This window comes from Argiope bruennichi, chromosome 1 (genome assembly GCF_947563725.1).
Source record: "Argiope bruennichi chromosome 1, qqArgBrue1.1, whole genome shotgun sequence".
Classification (NCBI taxonomy): domain Eukaryota; kingdom Metazoa; phylum Arthropoda; class Arachnida; order Araneae; family Araneidae; genus Argiope; species Argiope bruennichi.
In genome coordinates this window covers 51,150,918-51,170,366 of record NC_079151.1, presented here as the reverse complement: position 1 = coordinate 51,170,366, position 19,449 = coordinate 51,150,918, and the positions used below count along the sequence as shown (strand labels likewise).

The window sequence follows — 19,449 nt, the reverse complement described above, 5'->3', positions numbered from 1 at the left end:
AAGAGATTATTCCAAAAGTAAAGTTTGCGCTTAGCTTAAAAAAGTATAATTAATGCATGATTCATAATGCACAGACTCTCAACGAATTAAGAGATCACCTAACTTCTTCACATGCTCCGCTCTTCTGCATCCAACCACCCCCACAATAAAAAGAAAGAACTTTTTTTTTTATCTCGGGAGATTCGAGTTTCGTGGTTCGATCGTTTCATTGGCTGCCTCCCCTCTTCCACCCCCTCGAAGCCACGCGCAACTCCTCTCCGTGTCCAAGGCGCTCTGGATCATATTAACGTCTCGGTATGTGAGTTGGAGAGACAGCTCCTAACATGAGTTTCATGAAAGGCTCTGCTCCTCATCTCTTCACTCCAACCTCGGACGCGACGCCTCCCGAATTTGCCCATTACTACACGTGCGGACCAGGCGGCGATACCTTCTACGTGTGGCCGGCATTCACCCCGGACAGCTCCGACTTAGGTTCCCCGCCACCTTCCGTCAGTTCGCCGGACAACTCACACTCGGGCATCCGGTCTTCGTCGGAGTCCGCAGCCGACCCTTCTGTTCCTCCGGTCCGGTGCCTTAAGCGGAGAGTCACGGCTAACCGAAAGGAGCGTCGCCGGACGCTGAGCATCAATAATGCCTTCGCAGAGCTCAGGGACTGCATACCGAACGTGCCTTCGGACACGAAACTGTCCAAGATAAAGACTCTGAAGCTAGCCACCAGTTACATCGTGCACCTGATGGACATTCTGGCGGAGAAAAAGTCTCCCGAACATTTTGGGGCAGATCTTGCGAAAATCTCTGATGTAGGCATTGGAAAGAAGAGAGATTCAGGAGCGGTAATTGTTACTTTTCTATTACATTTTACATTTATTACAGATGATTACATCTTAAGTGAATTTAAATGTAAATTAGTGCAAAGAATTTGTCACTGCAATAATTATATATTATGTATCTAAATCTTGATCTTCCTTACTTATTTTATCTTGAAATCATTCATAAATGACTACATCACTAAAGTGTATTTTAATTGATTTAAAAAAAAAATTTTAAATTAATTCTACGCATCTGTATTTATTTTAATACTCAACTAGTTACATAATGTAATTCTTTTTTAAAAAAATTCGTCTTCTAACTGTTATATTTATACGTAAAGGTTTTTAACTGTAGAAAACGGATATCTGGAATCAATTTTCGGTCTGAATTGTTATGTGATTCTTACTGAAACACCAAAGATGACAATTTTAAAATAATTGAATTATTGAGTTTTAACTTATTTTACTAATATGAGATATTTATATTTATTGTTAATGATTGATTTTTCAATTTATTGCTCTTTAGAACATTATTGTAAAAATGATTTATGATTAGTTTATTTTTTTAAGATCTAGAAATATTTATATGGATATATAATAATTGAATTTTCTATTTAAAATTTTATTAATTGTTCTTAAGCACATTATTTATAACATGTATGATTAACACTCAAAAGTGAAGAAACTCTACCAAAATTTTATTTTCAGGTTTTATTGTGTACAGTTCTGAAATTTTTTAAATAATAATTCATAATTAAAAATTATAAAATAAATTCATAATTAATAAATTAATAAAAACTTTACTCAAAATATGTCAAGAAATTTCCTAGAAATATGCCAGATTAAGGATTTAGAAATTAGCATGTTAAAAATGTTCTATAAGGAATAATAGGTTTCGATTTTTCGATACTTTATTATCAAAAATAAAATTTAATTCTATAGACATGATAAATCCTTTGGTTAAATCATGATATTAAAATCTCTCAAATATCCTCTGTAACATATTAATTTATAATTTAACAATGTTTAATACTTCCTTTGTTTCTTATTTAAAAGTATTTTTACATGTTGAAAAAGGATTTCTCCACTTTTCTCAAATAAAAAAATAAATCTGAGTGAAGAAAGTTTTTTAAGTGTAAGAAACCTCAAAATCTTAAGTAATTACACCGATATTTTCCAGACCTTCGGTTCTCAGAAAACTATTCTAAGAGTTAAAACCTTAACGCTCAGTCGTCTTTTGCAAATGACAATATATATTATATTTGTTTAGTAAAAAAATGGAGAAGTTTGTCTAAAATAGTCTAAATTACATTTGGGAACTTGAAAAAAATTTGCAGAATATACCAACCAACTTTTTCGTAAAAAAAATCTTCCGTTTTTGAGATTATTAATTATCTAATTATTTCATATAATCGTTTGATCAATGGCCATTCATTGTTCAAAAGTTAAATAGATGATCTTTGGTTTCTTTATGAAATATTTTCAAGAATTTCAGTTTTCGGAGATCTGGATTTGACTATATGAGGAAACTCGAAAACGGATACTAAATAACGAATTATATTGATATATTATGCATCATATTTTATTCTGCTGTATATTCCTGGCTTTCAACTATTATGTTTTTAGAAACGTTCAATGTTATTCTAAAATACACTTTTTATCGTGAGGAATGAACGAAAAAATTGTATCTTTAAGAATTCTTTCTCATTTGCAAACATTGAAGTGATTGAATGCTGAGATAAATGCACAATTTTTAACTAAATTGAGGGGTTACACCCCCTGATAATTCCAGTGACCAGAACCCAAGAATTCCATTGTGATTCTTTTCGTATCATTACGTGATCCTTGCTCGACATTTAATAATGCAATAGTGTTGGTAATAAGAAGTTATAAATATTTTCATTACTTCAATTAAATTTAAATTATTTCAAAATTGCACAAACAGCATTAATTTTTCATCAATTACTAAAAACTAAATCATCAATTTTTAAAAGTAAACATTTCTGTAACCAAAAATATATGCATATATTTTAGACATCAAAAATATGTAAATCTCAGATGTTTGAAAATCAAAATTTATATTCTTTTTTCCTGTTTTAATTAATAAGATGTATTTCATCAAAATCGGTCCACAAAATGCTTATATCATTGAAATAATCGTCAAAGACAGCGAGTATTAATATATAAAGTTAGTCATGTCAGTCAGCTTTGTCGAACTACTATAAAAAATATACTATGTTATTTTAAAATGCAGCTTTGGTATAAGTCCTAAGTGGCGATATTTTATATTGTTTTTTTTTTTTTTTTTTTTTTCAATTTTAGCTCATTTTGTAATCCAGAAACTTAAAAGACACCATTTTTCAGATATTTCCAATGGGGACATATATCAAAACTGCTCAATTTTAAATCACATTTGAGCAATAGATAGTGCATTCTGTGTTTTCAATTCAGAATGACGAAATTAATTGGAAACGACTCTGTAGTTTGGAAACTCCCTCCGTACGCAGAAACGCTTTACACCTCTATTTCATTCATTCCTTATATATACTCCGATAGTAAATGATTCATCGATACTTTCATTTTCCCTAACTTCTTTTTTCGATGATTTCGATTTGTTAAAAACAGGAGGGGAGGGGGGGGGGTAAACCGAACTGTTTGATTGGAACTCATTTTTTTTCATTCATTGTAAGTTAATACTTGCAATAAATAAATAAATAATAGCGTTGTTTCCGCAAAGATAAGCATTTAAAAGTATTGAAAAGAATAACGCAATTGTTTCTATGAATATGAAGTTATATGAAGTTATTTTCCTTTCTTCTTTGTACATAAAACCGATCAAACTATTAAAATAGTTTTTACGGTTTTATTATTTAACTTTAATTTCGGTTTCGTGTAATTAAAATGTATATTTTGTACTCAAGTTTATAGTTACTATAAAAATTTAACATATTGCACAGCGAGCGTTGAGGTGCGAAAGTATCAGTATAAAACTGATGCCTGAAGAATCAATAAATCTGGCTTATATTCTAAGTCTGAGCAGTATAGTCTGCTTATAGATGGAAATCCAAATGATACATGGCACTGAACAGTGGTGTAGCGAGGGTGAATGACGTCCGGGGCATGGAATTATTTTTTCGTCCTTCAAGATACTTCACTTTCAAAAGTGCCCTAAACCCTAATGTTCGACGTTTGATTTGCAAGATTTGGGCACATATTTATTTCTTTACACATTAATTATTTTTCTGCATTTATTTTTATTTATTTATTTTTTCAAATGAAATCTCGTAAGTCTTGCAACTGTACTTAAAAATCGAAACAATCTAAATTTTTTTTTTTAAATCCATATTATTTCACGTAATAACGTGATGCATTTGTAATGATTTAAATAATAAAAATATTAGCAGATTTACTTATTGTAAGCTAAAATTATAAATATTTTGCCATTTGAAAAGGTAATTAACATAATGCGATAAACGAGTATGTAGATGCTCTAAAAGAATGGTCTGAGAAATCAAAAAAAATATTACAAAAATGAAATGTAAAGACTTCCATCTAAAAACTATTTTTAAAAAATGTCATAATCATCTAAAGCAGGGTTTTGTGAATTCTATTTTCTCGCCATTTTCTTTTGGGGCAAAAAAGAGAATTCTCCATCGTATATTCTTTTGGGGGGAAAAATCCCCTTTAATGTCATCAAAGAAGAATTAAAGGCGAGAATTAAACGAAACATTAATGATGATATTAAAAGAAATCACGTTTAATATTATAATTTTATAAATTATAAGGAAATGCTTGGAAGTTTGAAATGGTTTCCATGACTAATTTTTTTTCTGGACTATTTTTGTTCATAAATATAGAAGGGTGTTGAAATAAAACTAAATAATAATAATAATAATAATGAAAAATGGAGATTGGGAACATGAAAGCGTAAACGATATTTCCTATTTGTTCTGTTCTTATTTTATATTTAAAACAGTAAATAGCATTAAAATAATCGTATTTACATTAATTAATCGTAATTTAAATTAATCGTATTTACATTTTTCATTTAATGTAGTAAGCAATATTAAAATAATAAAATTCAAATGACAACTCAAATGTAAAATATGTATAAAAAATTATTTAATTCGATTCGATAGTTTTTATAAATAAATAATTTGTTGTGCTGAATGCACACACACATATATTTTAAAACCTCAAAAGAGATTCGTTTCTTCCAAATTTACTTAATCTCCTTCATTGTTCTTTTTTCATTTAAAAAGAATATGCAATCATAAATGAAAAACTTCCAATTTTTATTTCCACAACTGAATTAATATGTTGTAAGTTAATTTAATTACAATTTCTGTTAAGTATTCTATTGATAACAACAGACATTAGGGTTTAAATTTTACTGTGGTAAAATTTTAGATGACAAAATTGGGTATACTGATTAAAAACACCATTTAGTATTTAAGAGTTAGGCATTTTGTGGCCGCAGTCAATGCACATTATGAGGCCTCTCCTTTAATAATGAAATCAATTTAGTTTCACATTTTAATATATATATATATATATATAATTTCATCAACATTTATCGATTGATTAAAGATTTAGATCTATTTTTTATTTTATTAATTTTGTGAAAATGTGGTAATTACAAATTTTACAGTACCAAAAAAATTTACAGTACCAAATGACCAGCATCCAAATTTTTACAGTACTACTTAAGCAGACTCTTGGTATATATAATAAGTGCTATTAGAATTAAATGGACTTGATAGTCCATTATAAAAAAAGTCTACCTATAAATTCACTAGTGTCTGTAAGTGAACTAATAAGTTAGTTGGATATGAACTGTAATTTTTGACTAAGTGATAATGTTGTCTTATATTTTACAAATTTATTTACTGGATGATTAGACCAATTAGTTTATCAACTTACCTTTGATCCTACCCAAATCAGTGACCCTTAACAATTGTCTAATTCGAAATCTGCCATATATTTACTATCTTAACTGATTCGCTTTGTTTCAATTATTAATTCAACAGTATTTCGTAATTTTATTTTATCATTAGCAATTTAGCTATTCAAAAGCATGAATCAGAGAAAATTAATTAAAGAAAAAATAATACAATAGACGATCATGAACTACACAATAAACATCTGCATCAGCATTTTAATTATCTACAAAAGAAAAATTGTAATTCTTGAACACTTTAAACAACTTTCTTAAATTGACAAGTTTTACTGTTCAGCTGATTCTTAATTTATTCTGTTATTCATTTCGATAACGGCAATGCTTACGAATCAATTCTGGTAATTTCCATGATCATCTGCGTATGATTCCGACTATAAATTGTAACAATGAATACAAATGAAAGATTAGTCAGCTTTTTTGTATCATAGAATATTCTCAGAATTTTACATTTCATCTCTTCAAAGCAATCCGTGATTATGAAAAATTGAAGCGATTAATCAAAGTTGACATAATCTCTCTTGTTCGAAAGGATTTTTAGTTTTGAGCTGCGTTGAAAGATGAAGATACCTATTTAGATAAGATAGTGTTTTCGCAACATTATTTAAAATCTGATAAATTTCAAGAACATACTAAAGACAGCTTCTTGTTTTCATATTTATACTTGCTTCGATCGAAGATATTAAATTTCATTTGAATTTATAGTCGGTCGGTTTACCTTATTTTCTGCTTGAAGGAATTGTTCGGTTTGGATTTTATCGTATGAAAAGTGCATGTCATCACTGTAATAAATTTGCTATTAAAATATAAGGAGATATTAAATCATTTGAGTCAAATGGAAGCAACGTTATTAGGCCCAAATAATAAAATATAAACATTCAGATTTTATTTTTGCCTGTATTTACGTATTCAGTTTTTTAATGGTTTCTACTATACAATAGTTGTTAAAAAAGTTTGGTCGAGTGGATAGTCAGAACTTAAAATTTATTGAATATGTCTATTTAAAATTTGCATTTCTCTTGTTTAAAAAAATATTTAGTGTTATTTAGTGTTTATTAAACTGAAATCAGTCACAGCAATCCTTGAACTTTGACATCTTATCTACTAAACATCCTTAGAAATTCCATGTAAAAAATTGTTAAATAGCAGTTTTATCATGAAATAGTGTACGTACTAATAAAAGTACTTTTGAGCCATAGTTAGAAATAAGTTGTTTGAAAAAATATATATCTCACATAGTTGATTGCACGGTTACAGTGGCAAATTTCCGACAAGGTAGTTTCCTAAAATGAAGAATACAGCAAGTGCGTCGATTAAAGAATGTTATTACCCTAGGTGTCAAACAAATGAATTTGTCAGAAACACAAATTTTTTGACCCTTAAGATGTTAGAAATACAATATGTGTAAAGAATTCATTTCTTAAAGTATAAATAATTATTTTTCATATTATAAAAGACTATAAATTATATAACTGGTTATTCTTTTTACTTGGCAAAATAATTCTTAAAATAATTAATACTTCTATAAAATAATAATTTTTTAATGTTAAAATTCTTTGAAAGTTATAATTTATCATAACTAAATGCATTTATTACTAAGTAAGTGAACTTTTAATTAATAATTCTCGTTAATTTTTAAAGTATTTAATCATTTTAGACATTTCTTGCAAAATATGTATTTTGAAAAAAAAAAAAATTAAAGCATATATATATAAACATTTTCACAAATATACTACAATAAAATAAAATTAAACGTAACTCATTAACATGTTGAATAAGCCGAACATTTTTTGAAAATGTAAAAGAATAATGACCAGTTATTAAGAAAGAAAGACTTCGCAATATGCACTGCATGGTATTTCAAAATGTTGAAATCTGCCATTGCATATCTATATTAAAAAATTTGATTAAAAATTTTCGTACAATACTATATTCAACTAAGAACATATTTTAATAGCTTTACAACGTTATGGCAATGTATTATTGGATCACTGCAATAACTATTGATAATCATTGAGAACTGTTATGTTAACGAAAGTAAAGTATGAAACGAAAGTCTCAAAATATCGTCGCGTATATATTATCCGGAATTGGATTGTGTTTTGTTAGTGCGTTTGCCAATCTAATTTTTTAAAGTGTAGAATTATTATTATTGTTGTTTTTTTCTCAAGTTCTACTCTGACGATGAATATTTTTTTTGGAATTATGAGTGATGAAAGGTGATAACGCGAATGAAAAATTTGAAAACAGAATCAAATAGGCTGAACCTACTTCTTGAGTTTGATATCCAGCTGATAGTTTTATGATAACCAAAATGCTTATTTTTATCTTGTCAAACTACTTAGCAACTTTAAATGATTAATGTTCGAAGAACTGCTATCTACAAATCGAATATCTAAAAACAAGATTAAAAAAAATAATGCATTTTCTTGTATTCAGAATAATTCAGAAAGTTAAAAGTGGTTACGATATCTGTCTCTATCTCAAGTAATTTATTATCATTATTTTTTAAATAAAGATATTTGTTGCATTTGCAAACCCTCGAATGTGATTGATAACACATCAATAATTCAGTAAATTGACGTTAAATTTTAATATTATTTATTCATTGAATGGATGATAAATTTCGATTACTCTACATAATTTGGAGATAAGTCGTCTTAATATTATACAAACATTTATTAATGAAATATAACAACTTTTACTTTCATAATCACATTGTTCCTTCCGAAATCCAGATGAAATTAATTAAAATCCATTATTTAATTTGCTACGTTTACTGTCGATACATATTATTTTAGTTAAGGAAAGATCAAAGTAATGTGTAGAAATTTTTTATAGTTATCTTCTTTAAATATCAAACCCCGCACACATTTTAATTTCCTGAACTCTGTACAAACTAAAAGCTTGTAAATGCTCTTTATGAACTGTATTGCATATTTCGAGAATTAGCTATAGAAGAAGCAAGTCCAAGAATAAAGATATTGCACAAATTTGTTTAAATTCATTAAACATAAAATCCTGTACAAAGTAGTATAAGTATATATAGTTTTGAAACAATCACTCATCAAATGTCGGCTTCCTTTTATTATAAATGATTTAAACTAAATTTATTATATAATGATAAAAGAGGAGAAAACTACTGTGAAAACATAAATCAAAGATGAAAATGTGGAAAGTGACAGCTTTCAGTTTTTGAAAAGTTTACATTTTGACGGTCTCGGAACTGTCAATCGTATTGCTTTCATTAAGTTCTTGATAAAAGGGACTTCTATACATCTGCTGTTATTTCCATTTTGTTGATTATAATATTTGATGCATATAGTTTAGTTATTTGTAACAAAGCATCAGTCTAGATATCAAGTCTGGTGCTCGGGACGTAATTTTATTTTTATTCTCCAGTTGATTATGTAGAGTAAGTACCATAGAGCTGAGATATTAAGATTCATTTTCCTGAGATCACTATTTCAACTGTATGGTTATGGTAAGTACCGTCACCTTGCCCTCAGACCCATTTCCACTGCAAAGATATTTTCAAGGTTACTTCCCTGCTTTTTGAAGTTTCTTCTTCCCCTTTGACCTTCAGAGAATCGTGGTCATTCACTCGGACCCTTACGTCAACTGTCCACCCTTCTAAATTTACTTTTCTTTTTCAACCTTCAGAGGGGATGGGAAAAGTTTATTTATCTGACCCACTGTTGGCGAATTGCCCCTACGGCCGCTTGTTACGTTTTGGCAAAATTGATTGTTCCTCATTTATTGAGAATAGGGTGGTCAAGATATATTGTATTCTTAGAAGTATCAGTTGGAAAAAATAAAGAGATCTTTTATTCATTGTTTTATTGCTTTTATATTGATTTTATCTAAATAAAAAAAATATGGCATCTATATTTTTGAGATATAATGTCTTAGAGATACAGTATACTGCGCGATATACTACGTAACATGAAATGTTTTCTGTAATCTTCGTAGAATACAGAAATGTGAAAAAGCATGAAGCATTAATACTTTCAACACAAATATGTTACTATTAATGTAAAATTGGAACATTCACAAAGCGACTAATTGATATAGTGCAAGATAAATAACATGAGCAGTGATCTTTGTCACGTGACTCACACATCACGTGAATTTTGCTGTTTGCTTGTATTTATCTAACTAATAAGAGCTTATCGATTGTAATCAATGTTCTGTGCACATCTAATTTTAGAATATCTCCTTCTTTTGGAAATACTTCATTCGAATGTAACTAAAACGTGTTAACACGTTGCTGTCAAATAAAACATACGTATTAGACTTGTTTTTCCTGCCGAAGAGTTAAGAACAAGCGTGCCTTTCAATTCAGACACGATGGACTTGCGCAGGACCTCACCACGCCTATTGGCTGAAATAGTAGCTTAAATAGGGAACTGTTTATCGGTCGAGCAGTTTAGTGCTGTGTGGAAATTTTTACAGCCTGAAAAGTTTCTTTGCCCCACTGTGATGATGTGAGTGAGGCTATTGGATAATCTGGGTCTGTTTAGAACAGAAAAGTCATTCTTTCTGCGACTGGAGTCAACGCTGGGGTGGTCTGTTGTTAAAAATCTACTTTTACGACTCGTTACTCAGCAGCGTTTCTTTCCTACTTCATTGGTTTTAAAAGTTTTTGATAACCGAATCAAAAGCAATGATTACACGTTGCGTATTTAATGCAAATATATTACTCCTCAGTATAGAGGTGGATTTAAAATTATGCAACTGCTTAGAGCCGCTCTGCTGATGAGGGACAGCTAGCAGCTCGGATTAGTTTGTTATTAAAAAATTGCCATTAGTTTAATTGCAAAATAAATTCGTACAAAATACAAATTCCATTATTTATAAAATATATAAAGTACAAATACTTTGTCAAGTTAATTGGTTAGTTTCTTAATTATACAATTACGGTCACTTAATTATTTTAATATTTTAGTGATTGGATTTTGAAGCGTTAGGAAATAAACGTTCATAGATGGCGCTAGACAACTAGCGCGAGTGTAATTAAAAGAGTGATGTCTTTCGAATGTTGGCTGTTGGAGAAGGAGTTACTGAGCAGAGTAACTTGAAGGAATCTGCAATAAATTTGTTGTTAAGTTTGCTGTTTGCCTATTTATTCAAAGCACTCACGAACCAGCCACGACAAATATCTCTAAACACTGAACAACTGGCTAAATAATATTTGTATAGCTGTGCAGTCAAAAGTCATAATAAAATTTAAAAATAAAGCATAAACATTTTTGTTAAGCTACTTTGACTAAAAAATTAATCTAAAATAAATAATGCACCTGTTGAATAAATTATAAGTTTGAAGAAATGTGAAATTAAATTGATCAAAAGGAAGGGCCTCATAATGTATACTATCTGGGGCCCCAGAATGCCTACATTCAGTACTGACTCAGTAATGATTATGCTGTGCATTAGACATGGATGAAAAGCAGTGACAGGATATGCATTTTTCGGTTCTAGGCTGTGCATATTTTGAGACTCTCTTTAAATAAACAAGTCAATTTAGAATAAAAAATAATCTTATTTTTGTCTTAATCGATATGTTAAACATTCAATTTTGTTTAAACTTTTTTAGCTTTGTGAATATATATATATATATATTTCTATTTGTTATGACTTACGTCTGCGAGACAATCATATTTGTGCACAATATTATTAAAGCAGATCCTCGTTAGAAATTATAATTATTGAAATAACTATATGAACTTAATAAATAAATTAAAATCTGACTATTTATACTTGATAGAGTGGTAATAATATTTAATATTTTATGATAAACATCATTTCTATTTATATAAACAAAATTTATTACTAGAAAAGAATAAAATCTTTTCAATGCACCTGTCTGCTTCCTTTATATCTAACGACCCTAAACAGCTCAGTAGACAGCCTTATTAGAAATCCGATAATTACTTCTAAATGGATCTATTAATGAAAAGCAGCAGCAAGATGAAATGTAAATGAAAAATTTGAGATGTAATTTATTTCTTATTAATATTAATGAAAAAAAGAATTCTTGTATATTATTTTTCAAAAATTGATTATAGTATTGTAATTAGTCTGTTGGATAAGGGATTGTAATTAGTTCATTTTTTCAAGATAAGGTATGCAAGTGTGGAGTAGTGCTGTCTTATTTCAGATATGGAAAACCTCGGCGTTTTTGCACATGAGCCATTCAATTTTGATTTTATCAAAACAGGGATGAGATGACAAATAGAGGAGTATGTATTTATTTTGTGCTATTGAAACGTTATATGATTTTGAATTAGAATATGATCTTATAAATCGAAAATAAAAGAGATAAACATCAAGAAAGAAATAAGAATAGAGGAGGGGAGAAAACTGTACGATTATAAAGAATTCAGGGAAAGTGCTCTTCTTATTCACTGCGTGTCACCTTATTATGCAGTAGAATCATCGAGAAGTGATAAGCAAAGGATTCTGAGGATAAGCATTTTTCAATAATCATCTGAAGTCTCTCAAGTGGTAGGTATTTCCTGATTCTGTGCAAATATAAAAGGTGATAACTTCTAGAAATGGTAAGAAAATTCCAGGAATATCGAATAAATTTTATGTTGTTTATGTTTCTCCTATCTCGTCAATCAGAAAATTTACATATTTAATTATAACTAAATTATTTTTAACATCCCGTTTTAGATGAGCAAAAAAAAAAAAAAAAGCATGCCCGTTTTATAATGCCTTAGAAAATAGAGAGAAACTGAAATTCGATTGTTTATCGAAAAAATTGACGCAGTTTTCGAAATCAGATAATCACTGGTCATTACTATTGCTGGGGAAGAAGCGAGGCATTCAAAATACATTTACCTATCAAGTATATGTATGCAGTTATAATAAGAGTAGAGAATTAAATAAAATGTAGTGATGTAAAATGGGAATTAGCTTTTCGGAATCGGACAATATTACAGAATGAATGAAAAAAATTAAAATGGAATGCATTATTGCATTGTCATTTGTTACATCAAAGAAATGAGATGCATTTTTACCATTGAGTTTTCAATGTAACCTTGAAAAGCGTGGGAGGGGGGAGGGAGATGAACTTAACTTCAAACTTAATAATTTAAATGTAACTCCTTAAAAATAGCTTCTATTCAAAGCTGTAGATTATAAATTTCAGAATACTGCTAATGATTATTTATTACACTTCTGCCATTTTATATTAGCGTATAAGTGCCGAGTGAATACATATTAGTGCAGTTTGAAAATATTATCTTATCTTCAGATCAGTTAAAAAAATTATGGAAATTTGAAACAAATGCAATTAGGCTTACTATTGAATTGTTTTCGTGCTTATAGAATTCAAGTTTTAGAACTTTATTCTCATTCAAATGGATTATAAAACATTGTGCATTATCACCAAAATTCAATTAACATTTGTATTTTTACTAACAATATTATGAGAAATACACATTCATTTCAAAATTCCGTGTCTATAATTTCTGAACGATTTTACGCTACTGAGGGGTGATATGAATGAATAAGAGGAGGATTTTTCCCTGTTTTTTCTCCTGAGGGTTTTTCTTTTAGGTAATCATTTTCGTTGGTGATTTTTCTAGCGTCAGAATTATATAATTACTTTTTAATTTGAAACGTGTAATATTTCTATATAATTTCTTAGTAGAAAATACACATTTCCTCTATCTTACATTTCACTTCTATTTAAGCAAAATCAATATCAGCTGGCGCATGCGTAAAAGTGTGGAAAGTTTCTGTATCTGAATGCTGACAGTACTCTTATCTTACGTGCTGTAAACAAGAATACAATATGATGCCACTCTTTATTTTTAATCTTTATATATATATATATATATATATATATATATATATATATATATATATATATATATATATATATATAGTAGAAAATCGTATTATTTCTTACGTTTATGCTTGTGTCTCACTAATATAATATTGTGTTTTTAGATGAAATAATGGGCGTATGTAGTTTCATTTATATTTTTCGTGCGTTTCATTAGCAGTGAAATTGTTATTAAAATAATGCATTTTAAGTAATTCATTAAAATATTCTTAATATTCATATTAATTTGTTTCTTTTTTATATATAACATTAAGTTTCTTGTAATTTTGTTCTTTTGTGCATGAAAATTGGCATTTCGAAAATGATGGTGATATTCAGTTGAAAAATAAAATAGCGAACAATTTCTCTACAAAAAAAAAAGAAGTAAGTAAAAAGGAAAGTAGTTAATCAAATTCACTGCAAGAAAAACAAAATGCCTTATTTTATTTAATATTTTTTATTATAGGAAATTTATTATATATTTTTTAGAATGAAATCGAAACATATTTTTAGATAAGATATCAGCTCATTTCCTATAGTTCATTTACTTCCTATTTATTAATAAATCATTTTTATCATTTATTCTTGAATTATGCACTTCGTGAAAACTTATACTTCATCACGATGCCTTAAAATAAATTATTTCCTTGCATGTTTTTGTACAGATGCATTCGGAAACGCTTTTGATAAAAATTTTCATAATATTAATCAAAATGTTTTTCGGTGATAAAGATAATTTTGGCAGCCTCCAATTTCTTTATGAAGCCGACTGGAGCAAAGATATAACGAGGTCATTTTTAAGAAAAGAAGGAACCTTATCAATATTTCTGCTTTATTAATTGGTTGTTATGTCCAACGCCAGACATCGCTTTATTTCGTTCCGATGTAGAGATAAGCAGAATGATTACATTTGAGGAATAATGGCTGTTCTTCTAATTAAAGAGAATGGCCGAACTCGTGTAATTCGTGCTATTTTATCAAAAATTCATTTTGTGTAAAAATCAATTTAATCTTAAACAGGGACATTATTTTTTACCCTCATATGTATTAAAATTGATTTATTTTATCTAATAAACAATTCCTGTAAAAATCATTTTAGTATTGTACTGATTAGTAATTTTTTACTCACCATTATTATTTGAATGTCAGAACTGATGTAATTCGTGTATTTAAATATGAATTAATCTAAAAAGCATTTTGATTTCAAGGCATAATAATTATTTCTTACTCGTCTTTTTCGTATTAACTCGTATATTACTTTATTTATCAATTTTTTTTTTTTTTTGCCTGAATATATAGAGATATTGTAAAATCAGATTCCAGAAGAATAGATAGAAATTCAGTGAAGGCAAGTTTAGTAATTGAATTCAAGTTTTGTGAAATAACTAAAATAATACAAGTTCTTGATTCATAGTCTCAACTTTAAAAAAAATTAAAAATAACCACCTTTATTCTGATTTTGAATAAAACGCTCTTGAATTTTTCAGCCAATAGTGATTTTTTCAGAATATTCATTTTTAAACAACAAATTGTCATTAACTTCAAAGTGTTTTTGAAATACATGAAATAAAATTATGTGTTTAAATTAATAATAGAAATTAAGCATGAAAATATTTTGAAATATATTAAAATCGTTATGTAAATTCCGTGCTTTTATTAATGTCAGTGGTAATAGTAACTAATTATTCCGATTTCTGAATATTAATTCCGACCCTTGATAACCATCTTCACAAATGATCTCTGCTAATATTTATAACATCATGGTGCTAAATTATAACTGTATTCAGTGTATTAATGCAGCTAAGTAACACATTAAACTTTTATTTTTCATTATTTATTAATTAGATCCTTAATTATATAGTTATCATTCGTAAAATCTAATGATTTATTGATAAAATGACCGATTTTTATATTATTATAATTAAAAAAATTTTGATAAAAATTATTTTAATGGAGCATTGTTATTGTAATTTATTAATATTAATTAAATTAACTAATTTTAAAATTAGGTTTTCTCCATTTGCTGCCTTGATTGATCATGCTTTGCTGATACTGATACATTTTTTCCTAGCCTTGCTGGTCTAAACCCATTAGACGATGAATAGAAAATAACAAAGGATCTATTCTTCTTTTGTATCGCAATAGGTTCAAATTTTACTTAGGTACCTCTACATAGGCTTGTTACGAAGAAATAGCTATTTTTATTAGCAACCATCATTATTGTGATTCTGTGTACTGCTAAAGAATCGTTCTTAAGAGAAAATGATATTTATGAAAAATAGAGCTTCATTTGGTGAGGAAAAAACAAGACTGCAACATCAGTAATTGCAGTATCTCAGTTTCAGTCTTCTTGCTTTCTCATTAGTGTTCGATTTCTATTTAGTAACTTGGTTCAAGACCAATTTTATCTTTCATGTTGGAAGTTCCAATTTCTTTTTGTTTCAATTCAGTTTAATATTTAATTATTTTATTTTAATTTCTCTTACTATTTAGCACTAACTAATGAGTTTTTCGTTTTATTTTTTATTTATATCTTTTAGAGGAGCTACAGTTGTTTTTTAATGCAAATCTTTTTAAAAATTTATTAAAACCATTCGAGTTTACTAATCTTGTCTATCATTAAATATAATATTGGGTTTTTTAAAAAGCATTCAATGTATATTTATTTATTTATTTTGCTGTTATACAAAGAGGATTTAGGCTAATTAGAAGCTGATGTTTTTACAAAATTTTGATTTGAAAAATAAAATAAAGTCATGCGGATGAAAAATAAAATAAAGTCATAAAAATGAGTACGGTAAAAAAAAAAAGGAAAAAAAAAGAGGCAATTTTTGAACTAAAATTTCATTATGAATAGTCTACAGATGTTTTTAGTAGTTTAAAAAATTAGAAAGGTAGGTCATTATTGCATTAATATTCATTAGATCCGTTTTAATGCATAAATGAATCTAATGAATGCATATTTTTATGCATTTCTATATAATAAGTATTAATTCAAATATGGTAGAAATATAAGTTAAAATTAAGAAAAACTGTTTGAAATTTTAGAGAAAAAATGTGCCTTCCTTTTCAGAATCTTTTGGTTTAATTATTAATGTCTTTACAAAAATTAAATATCAATCTACTGAATTTACTGTGAATAATGGTAACATACTTTAACAGAAAAAAAAAAGCATACACATTTTTATGATGATCATTATTTTTATTTACTTTTCAGTCCTTATTTTAACTCTCGAAAAAGTAGAAATACATGTCTTTCATTTACCTTATGAAGGATCGACTTTAAGTACATCTGTTCCTTAGTAATATTACCTATCTGTACCTGTATAAAAACTGTTATCAAATATCAGTATCTATATTGAATGTTGATAAAAGAAATTATATTCTACTATATAATTTTATTGCTCATAAAGAATAAGAAACCAGAGTGATTCCCATATCTTATCAATAGGTCGGCCCCAACTCAAGTAGTAAATAGTTGACTAAATGAATTTTATTAACCTTTTTCTTCTTTGTTAATAAATATTTAACTAATATTAATGTTTGTTAACAAATATTAACATTTTTTTATTGTTAAACAAAACCCCCAAGGATAAGTTTTGAGATTAAATTTAAATAAATACCTTTAAAGACCAAGGGGAACAACAACAAGAAGAAAATACTGTAAGGAAATTAATGTCAATGTTACTGTAATGACAGCATTTGTTAATTCGAATCTATTAAATACCATACTATTAATACCATCCATAATATATGAAGCCCTGTTATATTTCAGTATGTAATTCTATATTGGGCAGAACAATGCGATTGGTTAAATACAAAATAAACCACATATCCCTTTTTTTTTTCTAAATAACACTTTTTTTTTTCATACTGAATCGATTTGAAATCCTTAAGAATTAATTAATATTTTTGACTATAGGAAAATAAGTCTTACTGACTATCTCTTGGTTATTATTAGTTATCTCTTGCCTTCCTCCTTAGTAAAACTAAATAAAGAAGGGATGCATTTCCTTCATATATTGCCTTGAGAGCACTGCTGCAGAATTAATTCTTAGTCAGTAACCTTTTAAATAAGTATAAAAGAAGAAAAAAATTAATTATTTTCAATGCTTTATTATACATTTCTTTTATCTGTGTAGTAGTTGATATAAAATTTAAAACTATATTTATGAAAGAAATTACTTTTAAATAAAATAAAGAAAAGAAACTATTTTTAATTGATGGATCAAGTTCTCTTCCGTTCCCCACGGATTAATCTGGGCAGATATATAATACGGCCCATGTTTGTTTGTTTTTTCCCCGAATCAGAATAGATTGTCTTAATATTAATCCAACTTAATTTATAATTAAATATTTCAAATTAAAAAAATGTTTCATTAAATTTAATATGAAAGATATGTTCAAAAATTTATAAAGAAGTGGGTTTCCATTCCTAAATTTGTTATAGTAGAATGTAACTACAAAACTTTAGACAGACTGAGAGCACTTCTAAATTATACAATTGTTTTTAATTTGAAAGCCTATTTTACTTTCTTTTTTCATTTCGGATGAGATAAAATGTTTCCCCTTTCCTTCTTCTTTTACTTTATGATTAATAGTTTATATATATATATATATATATAAGTGTAATTTTCTTCGAATTTTAACTGGTTTAGAATATGTTGTTAGAAAGATAAAAATCTCAGACGAGTTCGTAAATGGTCCATCTAGCTCAAAGGCGGTGGAAACGGGAGTATCGAAATTTTCATTTCACTATAACTTTCTTAGTATTGAAGATAGAAAAATAAATCAAATTAGCCAGATTAGCACTTTATTAAGACAAACAACTTTTGTATTTAAAGTTTTTCAATAACTGCAATATCTTAGAAGTTAAGAGACCGAACAGACATTTTAAAACTCTAATTTTAACTGTTTCTAGGATTAAAATTTATGTTTCCAGATAGTAACTTAGATGTAAAGGAATTTACCTTTGCCTTCCAGCTTGCCAAGAGGATTTTTTTCATCCTTTATTTATTTAATCTAGCATTCTGAGACCTCCTCTGCGTCCTACATGATAATCCAAGTTCTAAGACTAATCTTAAAACGATACAACCAGTGTATTGAAAAAGCACTGGCAATTCAACATTCTCTATTTGTCAGTATTACATCACTTATTAATTTTGTATTCTTACTGATTAGTCACAACTGTAATGAATGGAAGAAGACCTGAGACCATTCTGAGACCTCCTCTGCATCCTACATGATAACCCAAGTTCTAAGACTAATCTTAAAACGATACAACCAGTGTATTGAAAAAGCACTGGCAATTCAACATTCTCTATTTGTCAGTATTACATCACTTATTAATTTTGTATTCTTACTGATTAGTCACAACTGTAATGAATGGAAAAAGACCTGAGACCATTCTGAGACCTCCTCTGCATCCTACATGATAACCCAAGTTCTAAGACTAATCTTAAAACGATACAACCAGTGTATTGAAAAAGCACTGGCAATTCAACATTCTCTATTTGTCAGTATTACATCACTTATTAATTTTGTATTCTTACTGATTAGTCACAACTGTAATGAATGGAAGAAGACCTGAGACCATTCTGAGACCTCCTCTGCATCCTACATGATAACCCAAGTTCTAAGACTAATCTTAAAACGATTCAACCAGAGTATTGAAAAAGCACTGGCAATTCAACATTCTCTATTTGTCAGTATTACATCACTTATTAATTTTGTATTCTTACTGATTAGTCACAACTGTAATGAATGGAAGAAGACCTGAGACCATTCTGAGACCTCCTCTGCATCCTACATGATAACCCAAGTTCTAAGACTAATCTTAAAACGAT

The 19,449-nt window shown here is 28.2% G+C and overlaps 1 protein-coding gene across 1 annotated transcript in view; it reads left to right on the top strand.

Moving 5' to 3' along the window:
* The first annotated feature begins 249 nt into the window (after nt 1-249).
* Nucleotides 250-19,449, top strand: part of LOC129965723 (heart- and neural crest derivatives-expressed protein 2-like) — a 45,901-nt gene continuing 26,701 nt past the window's right edge. The window contains exon 1 of the mRNA XM_056079849.1: nt 250-833. Within this exon, the coding sequence (XP_055935824.1) occupies nt 324-833 (510 nt within the window). The 5' untranslated portion in view covers nt 250-323. The remainder of the gene's footprint in view (nt 834-19,449) is intronic.